The sequence below is a fragment of the Strigops habroptila genome, chromosome 12, assembly GCF_004027225.2.
Source record: "Strigops habroptila isolate Jane chromosome 12, bStrHab1.2.pri, whole genome shotgun sequence".
NCBI lineage: Eukaryota > Metazoa > Chordata > Aves > Psittaciformes > Psittacidae > Strigops > Strigops habroptila.
Genome location: NC_044288.2, coordinates 4741615 through 4756122, shown reverse-complemented (window position 1 = coordinate 4756122; position 14508 = coordinate 4741615). Strand labels below are relative to the sequence as shown.

Below are 14508 nucleotides of genomic sequence, written 5' to 3'. Positions count from 1 at the left end.
AACGCCGCGGCCCCCCGCACCGCCGGCGGGAGGGCAGGCTGTGCCACCGGGCGGGGGGGGGGAACGGCCCCGGGGGTGCACGGCCCACTGGCGGGACACGGGATGGGGCTGGGGGCGCGGGAAGATCCCGGTGTCCCGGAAAATCAGCCCCCCCCCCCCCCCCCCCGCGCTGTATCAGCCTGGTCCCGGTTCCTCTCCCCGTCGTGTCCCGGGACACGGGCCGCGGCTCGCAGGTGGTTCCGCTCGTGGGGGGGGCGCGGCTGGGGGAGAACGGAGAAAAGAAGTGGAAACTCCCCCAAGCCCTCGGGGTCCCACCCCCCGGGGGTCACGTCTCCTTTGACAGGTGGCCTCGCCCCTAATTTGGGGGGGGGTCAACCCTCCACACCCCCCACCCCCCCACTTCCAAATCCCTCCCGGAATGTGTCGCTATTACCGGGGGGGGGGGTGTGTGTTAATTAGGATCACGTGGGGACGGGATGGCGGAGCGGGGCCCGGCGCCCCCCGGCCCCGCGGGTGGGTCCTGGGGGGGGGCGGGGGCTGCTATTGTCTGCGAGAATTTGGGAGCCTTTGAAAAAACCTCTCCCGCTCCCTCCCACCCCTATTGTTGGAGTGAAGATGGAGTCAAACCTCTCCCGGCTCCCTCCCGGCGGGGTCTAAGCTGGTTTTTTTGTTGGGTTGGGGGTTGTTGGTTTTTTTTTTCTTCCCTTTTTTTTTTTCTCTCCTTTTTTTTTGGCTGGGCTGATACCCTCAAAGCTGGCCGAGGAGGAGGAGGGAGGAGGAGGCGGTAACAGCCACAACTCGGAATTTGCAAGCGAGTGTCGGGATGGGGTCTGTTTCCAACCAGCAGTTTGCAGGTTAAGTTATATTATTGTCGCAGCCCGCCTCGGCTCCGCGATTATTAATAACAGCGGCAGAGCCCGGCTGGGGGGTGCGGGACCCCCCCGATCCCCCCGCCCCAGCCCCGCCGCACCGCAGCAGCGAGGCCGGGCCGGCGTGGCCCCGCTCCCCCGCTGCAGCTCTGGGGGGTTTGGGGGGCAGGGATATGGTTATTTATTTTGTTTCCACACCGCCCCCCCCCCCCAGCCCCAGGATGAGCCCAGAAGTTTGGGGCCGGTGGCGGCTGTGGGGTTATTTGGGAGCGGGGGGGGCCGTGCAGCGGGGGGATGCTGACGGCGGGGGAGAGCCTTGCTGCAGCGTGGCTGGCTGGGGACAGGGGGATTTCGGGTGGGTATTTTGGGGCACTTTTCCCCCTTTTTTTTGTAGGTTTGGGGTTTTGGTGGGGTTTTTTTCCCTTTTTTTTTTTTTTTAATTTTTTTTTCCTTTTTTCCTTTTTTTTTTTTTTTGGTGGGATTTAAATTTGTTTTTATTTTTTCGTTTTTAACGTTTTCACTGGGACAACGGATTTAGGGCCCCCACCCCACGCCCCGCCTGGGTCATGCCTTCATTTTGTCCCGCTCCTGGGGTGATCCCCACGCACACGTGGAGACAGAGCCGACCGCTCTGCTTGGGTGGCTTTTGGGGGGTTATATCTTTTTCCTTGCCTTTTCCAGCCCGGGGAGCCCCACCAGGGTTATGGGGGCTCCTGCTGCGGGCCGGGTGCGGGGCGGCTGGGCCGGGGGGGACCCGCGGCTCCCCCAACCCCCGGCTCAGCGGCCCCGTGGGTCTCTCGCTAGGTGCGAAGCCGGGCGAGGAACCGGCCGGAGACTCGCCCAAGGCCGAGAACGAGTCTCAGCCGCTGCACGGCTCCGGCATCTGTAAGTGGTTCAACGTCCGCATGGGCTTCGGCTTCCTCTCCATGACCGCCAAGGGCGGCGCGACCCTGGACTCGCCCGTCGATGTCTTCGTGCACCAGGTATGGGGCCGGATCCAGCGTTGGGTTGTCGGGAGGGAAGCGGGGGGCAGCCCCTGGGAGGATGCGGGGCGGGATGGGGACCCCACACCGCTCCCCCCGTCCCAGCTCGCCATCCCGGGAACGCCGGGGTCCGCCGGGTCCGTTTTCCCGGAGGTCAGGCACGGCCGCTCGCCCCGATGCAGCCCAGGGCTCCTCTCCGGGGACCGGCCCTGTAAGTTGATCCCCGAACGATTTAATTTTCGCATTGTGGTTCCCTGGGGAGCCCCCGGGGCCGGGGAGCAGGTGCCCGCGGGATGTGCTGGAGCAGGGATGCTGCTCTCTTCATGGAGGGACCCGGGCAAGAGCTGGTTCTCCCGCGGTGCAGGGTCCTGGAGCCCTGAGCCAGGCATGGACGCAGGATTGGGCTTTCCCCAGCTGTAGCTCATCCCGGAGAGGGGATCTCTATGCCCGGGCCCCTTCTTTCGGTTGCGGGTTGCACAAAGGCGTGTGAGGTCGTGTACGTGTCCCTCTGGATCGTGTCTCATAGTGACAGTTTTGTGTCCGGATTTGACGCGCACACACCTTGCTGAGTGGGGAAGCCCCACGCGTGCCTCTAATCCTGTGTCAAGGGAAGTTGTGGATTAGGGACTGCAGCTGCTTAACCCCCTCCCCTGCACACGGGGGAATGGGCTTGGAGACGGTTTTGGGGCAACCTGGTCTAGTGGAAGGTGTCCCTGCCTGTGGCAGGGGTTGGAACTGGATGAGCCTTAAGGTCCCTTCCAACCCAAACCGTTTGATGATTCCATAGCGCTCAAATCGGGGCCAGTGCTGTGTCTGTGTGATGAGCGTGGCCCATGCCAGTCACCCTGGGAAAGCGGCTGCCATCCGGGCTGGGGAGCAGAGTGAGCTCTGGATCTCTGGAGCAAACACGAGTGGTTTTGTGGGTATGGTTGGGAGCAGCCGCATGGGATTCCGGCTGAGGCAGTGAGAGGTTGCTGGCTCCAGGGAGCCCATGGACCAGCCGGCTTCAGTGGCTGCTGCTCTCCACGGGCCCAAATGCTCTCAAATTTGGGTCGAACCTGTGGTCTGCTGATAGGATGGAGGTGCAGGACTGAGCCCCTGGGCTGTGCAGGGCTACCACAATGGCTGCTCCAGGCAGGGCTACAGCAGTTTGGCAAGTGAAGGTGGGAGAAGCAAATCCCTTCTCCTTGGCTTCAGCGTGGTTAAATTGCCTTGGTTGGAGCTTCCACCCTGGGCCAGAAACGCAGCTGGGATTGGAGGTGAGGGCTCCAAATCAGTCAGCGAAAGCTGAAAACTAGATCCTGGTGCTCTGAGAGCAAATGGGTCTTTGCATCTCAATGTAGCACAGCGGGACCTGGTGCCCGAGGGGGAAGCCTACCGCCCTTCTCCTGGGGGTTTATTGCCCCTAGACAGTCTGGTTTCCTGATTGCTCTTGCTCACATTCCTGTAGGAAAAGAGAATTAGCTGGGTTGCCTCTGCCAGGAGCATCCCACCACCCGGGGAGAGGTGCAGCCTCCTGGTGTTCCCCATGGGGTCCCATGTGCAGGGTTTGCTGCATTCAGGAGATGCAGCGAACGTTGGCTGGAAGTGAGTTCTTTTGGGTAGCAGAGAGACAGCGCATGTGTGGCTGCCAAGGGGCTTTGTGCCACCAGAAGTGGGACAGCTTTGGGCTGATGTTGAGTGTTTCTCCTTCAGGTCGGGCTTTGCCTCCTGCCCCACTCACTGGTGGCACAAAGTTGCTGCTTGCCTGCAGCAGAACAGCCAGGGCTGATCTCCCACCATGGAGCATTCCAGCACTGGCTCAGCCCCGGCCCCTCCTCGGAGAAGGACCAAAGTCACGCTCCCATTCTGGCCTCGCTGCTTTTGGGTGGCCTTTGGGGGGCTTTTCTGTGGCCCTTCTACTGATGCTTTCCCCATCTCAGCATCCTGGTGCTTCCCAAGAGCCAGTGCCAGCTCTGCTCCCCACAGAGGGAGTCAGGCCTGGGAGGGCAAAAGCCACAACCAGAGGGGACAACACACAGGGCTTGGGGTGCCCCAAACCAGCTATTGGGGTTTAACACCCCAGAGCCCCCCATAACCTGCTCCTTCCCCTCTTCATTTACATATGTGAATGATGACCCACAGGAAGTAATTGTGGGAGAAAGAAGGGAATTGGCCTCTTTAGATCTATTAAATCACTTTATTACAGGAACCAGGTCTGAATGGCCCTTCTCTGCAGGGAGCGCGTCTCCATCTCCCTCTCCCTTTATCTGATCACAAAGAGATTAAAATCTCGGCAGGACAGGAGACTAACAGGGCTCCTCGGGGCTGCCTTTCCCTCACATTGTGAGCTAAAAATGAGGCATTTGGGTTCAAATGCCTCCCCTGGACACTGGAGATGGATTCATTCGGGGGCTGGGAGGAGATAAGCGGGATGAAGCACAGGGGAGCAGAGCAGGTCCCTCCGGGGAGGCGAAGGGCTGAGGGTCTCAGGGTGGCAGAAATCAAGCTGGTGCTGGTGAAGAGCCCAAAGCTGCGGTGGTTCCCTGGGGATGTGGCTCCCGGGCTCACGCTGTGGCTCTGAGCATCGCTTACAGGAGTGTGGGGAAAGTAACCTGGAAAAAGGTGAAAATCTGTCCATGCCCTGGCCCCAGGGCTCGGTGCTGGGACCAGAGCAGGATGTGGGAGCACAGCCCAAACCTGGCTCTGCCATCCCGGGCCAAGAGCAGAGGGGACAGGGCTGTCCAGCCCCTGGGAACTGCTTGGCTCTGTGGCTCCAGGCGTTTCTCCAAGCTGATGGGTCTAAATCCCTGATAAAGGCAATTTTACTTGTGATGTTTCTTGTTCTTTCTCATGATGTTGGCAAGGAGAGGTGCTGGGCACTGCTGGGACCCTGCGGCTCTGTGGCCATGGGGCTTTTGGTCACTGGCATCTCAGTGATGTGGTCCTGAGTGTCCTTAAGGGGGACATAAGGCCATGCACATGGATACACCCGCTGGGGCTGGGATGTGACACCCCTGTCCTGCCCGAGTGCCCACAGCAGCATGGGGCCAGCTGGGCATATGCCAGCATGGGGGGGCTTCGGTTCCCCTGCGGTCCCTCGGGTGCTGCCATCTCCAGAGCCTCGGGGGTGGCAGTTGGTGGACAGGCTCCATCCCTGTTCAGTGGGGCAGGGAATGGGATGCAGGAGGATGGTGGCTGCTGTTCAGCCATGGATTGCAGCTGAGCTGACCTGGGCTGTCACCCACCTGCACTCGTGCTGACCCCCTGCATGCAGCGGGGTTTGGAGCCAGCCAAGACACCAGCATGACATGAGGTCTTACAGTAAAAATAAAAACACGTGTTTGGAGGCAGCTCCATCCCTGAGCAAAGGCAGGGGCACAAGGGAGAATTTCCCTGTTGGGGACCATAGTCCAGCCTTCCCATGGGCTGCCCCACTGCCCTTCCTGGCTCCTGGGTGCAGTGCAGGATCCGGCTGGGGGGATCTGTGCGGAGCTGAGGTGCAGAAAAGGGGAAGGGGGAACCCTTCAGAGCAGCTCTTTGAGTTGGTGCATTGGACCCGTGATGCTCACAGAAGCCCGGCACACGTTTAATATCTCGCTTTTTCTGCTTTCTCATGTGCATCGCTCCTGTGTTTGATCCCTGGGATCAGGGTCACCCCAAAGTGCTGGTGTTGGTGGCTGCAGGACCTCGGAGCACCAGGGTTACGTGTGTCCCTGGGGAAGAGATTCCCTGGACAGAAACAGTTGGAGCTTTTCTCTACGGAAAATTCAGTAGCATCAAATTTTTTGGTTGGTTTGGTTCTTTGTTGGTTTGTTATTTGGTTGGTTTGGGCTTTTTAAGTAGCCGCTGGAATAAAATGGTATCTCCACATCCTGATGGCAAATGGTGAAAGAGAGCAGCTTTATTCCATCCCTGAAACTCCCTCAAGACGCACACAAAAAAAAGCCTCCTGTCTCTGTCTAAAGATTAACTGATGGCTGCAGGCACATCCCTTCCCCCAGCTCCCCCTCTCAGCCCCAGGGTGAGGGGCAGCGAGAGAAAACACCCTTAAATGGTCTCCCAGATAAAATGGCCCAAATGAATGGGATTGCTCCCATTAAAGCCAGGGATGGAGCTGGGGAGGGCTGGGATGGAGCCTCTGGCTTGGTGAGACCCTGTCCCTGCCACCCTCAGCTCCAGCGTTTCCTTTTCCCTAATTACTCGCTCCCAGTAAAAGTGGGATGAGGACAAAACCCCTGATGGAAGATGCGCTGCTGTTCCTGGCCGTGCCCCTGCTTTAATGTGGGAGTGTGAGATTAATGTGCAGTTGCTGATCCCAATGAGCGCTTCCTGGGAAGTGCGGGAGGGTTTGGGACCTTCAGGGTGGGGAAAATACAACTAAGGCAGCTGAAAGTGTGGATTTCGGGCAGGTAGCTGGGTTAAACTCTGTGGTGAATGCTTTCTTTTGCAGAATTAGTATCTACCGTTCGATGGTGCTGGTTTATGGTGGAAAACGAGGAGCAAATGTAGTTACCTTGGTAGTAAAATGGCTATATTTTGGTTTTACTTGATTTGGGGAATAAATCCATGGGGTTATTGCGCCAGATGACAGTAGGAAGACGCTGGAAAGCCCTGGTAATGTCCTGTTAAATCCCCTGTGCTTGCCCCGATGGGCTCCCGCAGGCATCATCCTCTTTATCTCTGCACAAGCCCCCGGAGCTGAGGAAGGACGCTCTTTCCCGAGGAGCATCCACAGGGTGCTTGTAAGGGGCTGAGGTGCAGGAAGGGACATGGGATGATTCCTGCTCCAAGCCTTATGTGCGTGAGCCCGAAAATAGCAGCAGCGCAGTCCCTAGCCCTTGAAATGCCGGCACCGGGAGAAGATTTCCTGTGTGGTTTGGGGAGAGGGAAGGGCTTTGCTCCGGGATGGATCCATGCAGGGGCTGTGAAGGCAAAGGGATGTTTCCCTGCTGGCCTCATGGCCGATGGTGGCCCTGATGTGGCATGGGGGCTTGTGTCACAGAGCCAAACCCTGCCCAAATGTGCTTCGGGGGCTGTTTGCTGTGGGGCAGCGCCCAGCTGGTGGGAGACCTGCTCTGCTGGAACAGGGCTGGGAGCTGGGCTGAGCCTGCTGCATCCCAGTGGGATGGCGATGGCATTGCCTGGTGGCAATTGGAGCTGTGCCCCAAAACACTGGGTGAGCCCCTGCACGCCAGCTTATTGCCAGTGCAGGAGCCGAGGAAGGGGCTGCTCTGCACCCAGCCTGAGCCCTGCAGGGCCGGGGGTGGCCAAGGGCTGGGGCTGCTCCCCCGGGATGAGTCCTTTGGGATCACAGTGGGGTGAAGATGGCTGGGACCCATGGGGCTCTGCAGGGCGCCCTGCGCCCCGACCAGGTCAGCTGATGCATCAAAGCCATCAGCACAGGGACAGCTTGAGCAAAACGAGGGATTTGGGGGGAACAGGGATGCTGTGGTGGCTCTGGGGACAGAGGGGTGCTGAGGCCAGTGGGGCAGCACAGTGTCTGAGGTGCCCTGGGTGTAGCTGAGGGTGCTGGCTGAGCAGGGTACCCCCAGCCTGTGGGTGAAAGTGGGGTGCAGTGCTGGGGGCACAGAACCCCAGAGGATCAGCAATCCCTGTGCCCACCACTGGGACATGCCGGGATCCATCCTTCCTCGCCCCTGTGGGCAACTTCCCCTCTGTAGAGTGGGGGAAACTGAGGCACAAGGCACTGGCTGCAGTGGGGTCAGGCTGCCCGAGTTGCTCTGGATAGCTCAGCGCTGCATCTCGTATTCCCGCAGCGGCTCCTGACCCAGCATCCCAACCTGGCTTGTTTTCCAAGGATTTAAGTTTAAAGGGCTGGAAGGCTCCCGCGCAGCGAGAGGCGAGGTGCAGCGGCCGCTCCGCCCCAGGCCCCTCTGCACACAAAGATGGTTTGATTGAGTGGCCGGGGCTGGTTGGGAATAAACGTCCCCTTGTGTCGCGCTGGGGAGGCCACGGGGACAATGGTGACCCCGGGGCTTGCCGAGCCCCTCCGGAGCCTGGTGGGGTGGGGGTGAACTGGAGCCTGGCATTTTGGGGAGCAGTGGCTGGATTTGGGCTGCTCCAGGGTGTTACCCCTCTGGGAGGGGAAACGCTGGGATCTGGGATGAGGGATTTGCTGGGTGCGAGGAAGAAGAGGGATGAAGGCAGCGGTGTGCAGGTGGGGTGGGGGACACCCGGCGCTGTGGGGGTGATGGGCAGCGCTCAGCTGCTCACATGCTGTGTCTTTGTCTGCCGTAACTAACCAGAGCTGCCGGGGTGTGGGGTGGGTGGAAAAACGGAGAGGTGCCCACTGTGATGCCTGGTGAGGGGGTGCCCGGGGGGGGTCACAGAGAGCTGGGTGAAGCCGCGCCAGCTCTGCTTCTGTTCCTTGTCCCACTGGTTAACTCTGGACCCTAATGATGACAACTGAAATCTTTGCGCTCGCCTGTGCTTTAAAGCAGGTTTATGATGAGGACGGCAATGTTTTGTGATCCCAAGCCCAGAGGGTCACCCTACACCCCCCATACCAAAACCGTGCCCCCCCCCAGGACTGACCCCTCAGCTCCACCATGGGACCCAAACCGCAGCACCCAGCGGGTGAGACCCAGCTCTCCTGGGTGCAGGGCTGATGCGCGGAGGGGCTGCAGGGGGTCAGGGGGCCGCGGCCATGCCGGCCACCCTTCCTCCCCCCACCGTGGCCTGGAACTCCTGGAATTTGGGCAGCGGGAGCGCGGCCGCCGCCGGCCCTTTGTTCTCGCTGGCCGGTGGCTCCCGGCCCTGGCCCTCCCCTGCGCTCCCCCCATCCCCAGCATCCCCGGCTCGCTCCAATCCCCCCCTTCCTCTCTTTATTTTTTGGGGGTGTGTGTGTGTGTGGAGGCCTGGGAAGGCTCCGGCTTTGTGTGTGGTGTGGGACAGGGGCTCTGGGCCCCTTCCTTTCAGATGCAGGAGGTATGCAGCTAATTCAATGGGCTGCAGTTTGATTACCTATCTGATAACAGAGGAATGCCAGCAATGTGTGTGTTTTGGGAAGGGGGCAGGGGGGATGCGCAGGGACCACCAGCCACTCTGCAGCTCACATCAAAAGGCTTCGGTGGGGGGAGAGCTGGGGCGCCCCGGCCGCTGCCCCCCTTCGTTCCCTGGGGAGAGGGCGTTTCCTTTGGCCTTTTGGCGGAGAGGGCCGGGGGCCGGGGGGGCGGTTGTCATCCTCACCCGCTCCTGGAAAACAAATCGCTTCCCCGTCATGTTGCAGCAGCTTCTGCCCCAGCTCTTCCTCACGATGGGGGTAGTGGATGGCTCACAGGGTGTAGCAGTTTGGCTGTCCATGGGTGATGATGCCCAAGGCATGGGCTCTGAGCCGGGGGGGGTCCAGCCTGTGTGCCAGGGTCCCCCCTGCCATGGCTTGGCTTTGTCCTGAGGCTTGGGGCTGAGTGCCTGGGAGTTTTCATCTCCGTAGTGTAAACACAGCTGGGCTGCTGGGGCTGTAAACACCCCCTAAGGATCTGCAGGAGGACCTGGCTCTTGTCCCCCAGCCTCCGGAGCTGCCTCCTGTGCCATGTGGGGTGATGTCCACCATGGAGTGATGCTCAGCTCCTCGCCCCCAAAACGCTGCTGCTGGAGTGGGGCAAATTGACCATCTGTGGCAGCCCCTGTTGCCCAAACTGCCTCACACTAAGTGTTTAAAGGGACTGGTGGCTGACCCCAAGGTGCTGAGGCTGAGCTAAGCACCTTCTGTGTTCTGCTTGTAGTTGCTTTGGACACCGAGGTCTTGCTTGGGTGATGCTCAGCATCTTCTTGGTGATGCTCAGCGCTAGGGGAAAGCTAAATTGGAGCTGGGAGCAGCATCTGGCTGTTGTGCTGAGCATGGAAGGGTGCTTGCCAGCGGTAGGCGGTGATGGGACTGCCCAGCACAGCCTGGATGGACAGAGGTTGCTGCGAGACCCTGTCGTGTCTTTGTTGTCATAGGGGACCCCATAACTCATAATTTAGCTCTCGCTTCTGGCAGCAGAGTGGGTCAGAGAGCAAAGGTTTTGGACAATCCTATCTGGCCTGCTCTGGACCCCACCACAGCAGAAAAATGGACCTGGTGGATGTGGGTGACTTGCCCCCGCCCAATGGGTCTGTCCCACCCAGAGCTGGGCCCCCAAACACAGAACTGGGGGGCAAAAGCAGAAAAAGGGGCCTCAAGGGTTGTTCCTCAGGCTCTGCTGCATTCCCAGGTCCCTCATGTGCCCAGGGACACATGCCCTGTGTCCTGCAAGATCCCGCTGAAAACAAATCACTCCTAAACCCCAACAACTCCAATTCCTCCCTCTCTGTTTTTATGTGGGGTGTTTCCACGTGGGTCCTGCTGAGGTTTGGGGTGGAAAAGGGGACCCAGCCATGCACACAGCACCGTGTGCATGGAGGCTCTTGGTGCGGGAAGAATGGGCAGCCGTGGGCCACGTGATGGGAACTCGCTGGGCCATGAATGGGGGAGATGCTCCATTCATAAATGCAGGGTCCTGCTGCAGCCGCGCAGGCGTTGGCGCCGGGAATCCCCAGCCTGAATCCCGAGCCTGCTGGAGCTGCTCCTCCCTCTGCCAGCACATCCCTCTTAACTCTTTGCTCGTGCTCGTTTGAGCTCTGCTAAGGACTTGAGCAAAAGCCCTGCTTGGATGGCTGCCGGGATGCAGTGGTCCTCCACTGATGCTCGTGGCAGCACTTGCTGGTACAGGGGGGAAAGAGATGTATCGGCTGCATCATCCAGCTCAGCTCCTCATGAATTTGTTCTGCTAAAATCATAGAGTCACAGACTGGTTTGGGTTGGAAGGGACCTAAAGATCATCGGTTTCCAACCCCCTGTCACGGGCAGGGCTCAGGAAAGTGGAGTGGATTTTTCAGCCATCCCATAGCCCCCCTCCCCAGCCTGGGTCTTTATGAACTCCCAGGTTAAACTGCACTGTGATGACCAATGTGACAACCCTGGGAGGGACAGGAGATGTTCCCCGCAGTGACAATCCAGGGCCAAACAGCTGCTTAACGAATTATTGGAGGTAATTAAAGGGCTTGAAGTGAGGTGAGCTGCAGCGAGGGGGCTGGCTGGGACCCTGGGCCAGCAGTGCCAGCTTCCAGCCCCCTGGCCTTGCTGTGGGCCCTGCCACGAGCACGGCTGCATGTGCCTGTGCACAGTCTTGAGATCCTTTTGTCTTTTTATAATGATGTTTTGTATCTCCCTGCGAGCAGCCCCAGCCTGGGCTGTCAGGAGGTGCAGGGGCAGCTCTTGCTTGTTCTTGGGAACAAGGGGATGTTTTGGAGTGCTGAGAGCCAGCATTTTGCAGCAAACCCTGCTGAAATCTGGGTCAGAGCTGGCTCTGCCGGCCCTTCCTTGCCAAACCAGTGAACCCCACTCAGCCAGGCGCCTCAGCTCACTAAAGGCCGTGTGTTATCAAATGGGACTCCAGAGACTTCATGGAGATGAAGGTGCTTGGTCAAGCTTGGTCCCTGATATCCATCCCCTCACAAGGGACGGGCACAGGGAGACGTGGCAGCTCTCGTGCCACAGGAGGTGTTTGCTGGGCTGGGATTTGTCGTGTGCCCGGCAGACAGCCGGCTCTGTGCTGACCCTCACCCATTCCCTGTTGCCCCCCAGAGCAAGCTCCACATGGAGGGTTTCCGCAGCCTGAAGGAGGGCGAAGCTGTTGAGTTCACCTTCAAGAAGTCATCTAAAGGTTTGGAGTCCATCCGGGTGACCGGCCCGGGAGGTGTCTTCTGCATCGGCAGCGAGAGGAGACCCAAGGGCAAGAGCCTCCAGAAACGCAGATCGAAAGGAGACCGGTAAGGGGTGGCTCTGATCCAGCGCAAGCTCTGAGCCCTGCGGGCACCAGGAGCTGCCCAGCACCCTGCCTGCAGCATGGGGATGGGTTTTGGGTCCGCTGGGGGGGGCAGTGACCCTTCCTCTGGGAAAGCAGCTTCCTTTAGTGGTTAATGAGTGGCAGATGCAGCTTGGCGGGGAAAGGGCAGCAAAGCAGCAGGGAAGGGCAGAGGTCAGGGACACCCCGGGCGGCCGCTGCCCTCGTCCGGGGGAGCCACGCTGGGCACGGGTAATTTTCTTGAAGAGAAACCCTTCCTTGTGGGAAGGAAATGGCCGGACGTCCTGGCAGCATCTCCCGCAGCGAGGCTGGGAGCCCCGGGGCGAGTCCCCCCCCTCTCCTCTCCCATCCTCTCCATCCTGGCTGCCCCAGGATGCGTTGTCCTGCTTTCCCCAGTGGATGCTGCCCACCCAACCTGGCATTTCACACACAAGTGAGTTCTCAAATGAGTGGGGAAGGAAAAGGAAAGAGAAAAGGGTTGTGGCTGCCCTAGATGGATGCAGGATTCAAAATGCACATAGGGCAGCTCCCTCTGCTCGCACGGCTCTGTGACACCTATAGGAGTGAGTGCTGCAAGGGTATGGTCACAAGAGAAACCACCTCTGGGGTCGTCCCAACACTGACAGCCGAAGTCCCTGCAACTGAGCTGTTGTCCTATTGCCTGTTCCTACTCTGCTGCAGGCTTTTGGTCCATAGCATGGAACCCTGGGTGCAGGGTCTTGTAGACACAGGAGTCAGAACCATGATGGAGGCAGAGGGGTGGAAGCCCCCTGAACATCCCCGATTTTTGTCCCCATGCTTGGTTTCAGTGCAGGGGTTTGCTGCCATCTCCTGGGTACCAGCAACACCACTGAGCCAGGCCCAAACTGGCTGAGATGGGGTTCTGCAGGGACCAAACCAAGGGCCACCACTCACCCCCAAAGAGCCAACCCTGCTCCCTGCAGCAGCCACCCATTTGAAGCCCAGCTCTGGCTGTGAAGCCAGATGGGTCCCGAGCATGGCCAACAGCAACATCCCACCTCATTTTATTTCTCCTCCTGGAATCTCTCTCCTCCCCCCCGCAGATGCTACAACTGCGGCGGGCTGGACCACCATGCCAAAGAGTGCAAGCTCCCGCCGCAGCCCAAGAAATGCCACTTCTGCCAGAGCATCAGCCACATGGTCGCCAACTGCCCCGCGAAAGCACAGCAGTCCCCCAGCTCCCAGGGAAAACCTGCCTACTTCCGAGAGGAGGAGGACATGCACAGCTCGGCCCTCCTCCCCGAAACCCGGGAATGATGGCGGGCGGCAGGGAGAGGGGGCTTCCACCGGGATGAAAAGGCTTTGGCAAGGCAACGGGCAGCCGCGGGGGCTCGGAGGAGGGACGGCAGGGTGAAAGACTGGGGAGGGAAGACAGCAGTGCTAACGGCAGGGACCTGGTGTCCCCGCACAGACCTTTTCCCCCTGTTCCCAGCCTGGGAAAAGCTCTGCTTTTAATCAGGATGACTTGTTCTAAAAATAGGGGAAGGCAGTACCCGACACACCTCTTCCAGCTAAAAAGAACCAAACCCATGTTTGATCAATCTTTATTCTTATCCTAAACGAAGCCAGGCAGTAGTGTCTCTGGGAGGAGGAGCAGAGGAGCAACACCTCACGGAGGAGCTTGTGGCTCCTTGTTCTCCTGACTTTCAAACAGGCTCCGGCATGGCTTGGATGAGCGGTAGGGGACCCACTCCTGTGCCTGCCCCATCCCTCTCTGCCACAAGGAGGGAGGCCAAGGGGGGAAGGCTGGCTGCAGAGCACGGGGGAGATGCCGTGGGCTGGCCCCACGGGTCCACTCATAGTTTCTCACGTGCAGATTGGTGTGAGGATTTGCAGTTTCTCTGTGGTTACCCCATTGCTGAAACCAGCAGAGCCCAGATTTGGGCTCAGTCTGGAAGGAAATGGGGCATCTCTGGGGTCTGGGCTAACGCTGCCTGCTGTGGGCTGCAAGCTGCAGCTTGGGAAGATCAAGTTGAAAGAAAAACACTTTTCTTCTTCCCTTAACTCTTCCTAAGTGCCAGCCCAGAGAGCACAAGGTGTTTTATGCAGCCAGCTCTTCCCCTCTAAGGCTTCTCCCTGTCTCTGAAATGCAGAGCTGGGGAGTAGGAGGGCTTCATGGAGCAGAAATGCTCTTCCCTAAGAGCTGGGCACCAGACATGGGGCAGAGCCAGCTCCCGGGGATGTTGCTGGCAGCGTTTCCCTTGGAGGCTGAGGACAGAACCCTCTGCTCACACAGATCCAGCCATGGCTTGGGCCAGACACCAAATGGGTTTTCCCAGGGGCTCTGGATCAAACCCATGCAGGACATAACTATGTCTCTGCTCCTCCTGCCCATCCCACGCTCCAGATACCCAAAGCTCCTGGGCTGATCCTCCCCAGGGGCAGAGGGAAAAGGTGCCCAGGTTGTTATCTGCTGCTGTCCTCCCTCCCCACCGGTCCCCCCCAAGTCTTGCCTTTATTTATTGCCCCAGTGGACAGCCCCCTGGTCCATGTCAAAGCCAACAGCAAGTGAAACCTGCACTAGGACGTGCGTGAATGACGTATCTTTGGGTTTGTTTGTCGTCTTTGGTGGGTTTTTTTGATTTTTTTTTTTTTAATATAAATATTCTGGTTTTGTATTTTTGTATATTTTAATCTTTAAAAAAAGGAAAAAAAAAAAAAAAGAAAAAAAAAAAGAGAGAGAGAGAAAGGACATAATTCCTGCAAGTTATTCTCAGGTATTCAAGCAATCTCAGGGATAAAGTGCTTCTGTAGCCCAGTGCTGGACAGAGAGGAGGGTTTTTTCTAACAGCACAAAAACATGAC

General features: G+C 58.8%; 1 protein-coding gene across 1 annotated transcript; it reads left to right on the top strand.

Annotated features, from left to right (window-relative positions):
* Window positions 1–823: 823 nt before the first annotated feature.
* On the top strand, window positions 824–12960 carry LIN28A (lin-28 homolog A). The gene is made up of 4 exons (XM_030504587.1): window positions 824–854; window positions 1674–1852; window positions 11463–11647; window positions 12747–12960. Exons 1-4 carry the CDS (start codon window positions 824–826, stop codon window positions 12958–12960), a joined length of 609 nt encoding a protein of 202 aa, XP_030360447.1.
* Window positions 12961–14508: the final 1548 nt, after the last annotated feature.

Excerpts from the sequence above, each read along its gene's own strand:
- LIN28A (XM_030504587.1), top strand. The coding sequence starts at position 824 with ATGGGGTCTGTTTCCAACCAGCAGTTTGCAG. Across the intron at positions 855-1,673 it reads TTCCAACCAGCAGTTTGCAG|GTGCGAAGCCGGGCGAGGAA; the intron begins GTTAAGTTATAT and ends GTCTCTCGCTAG. Across the intron at positions 11,648-12,746 it reads CGCAGATCGAAAGGAGACCG|ATGCTACAACTGCGGCGGGC; the intron begins GTAAGGGGTGGC and ends TCCCCCCCGCAG.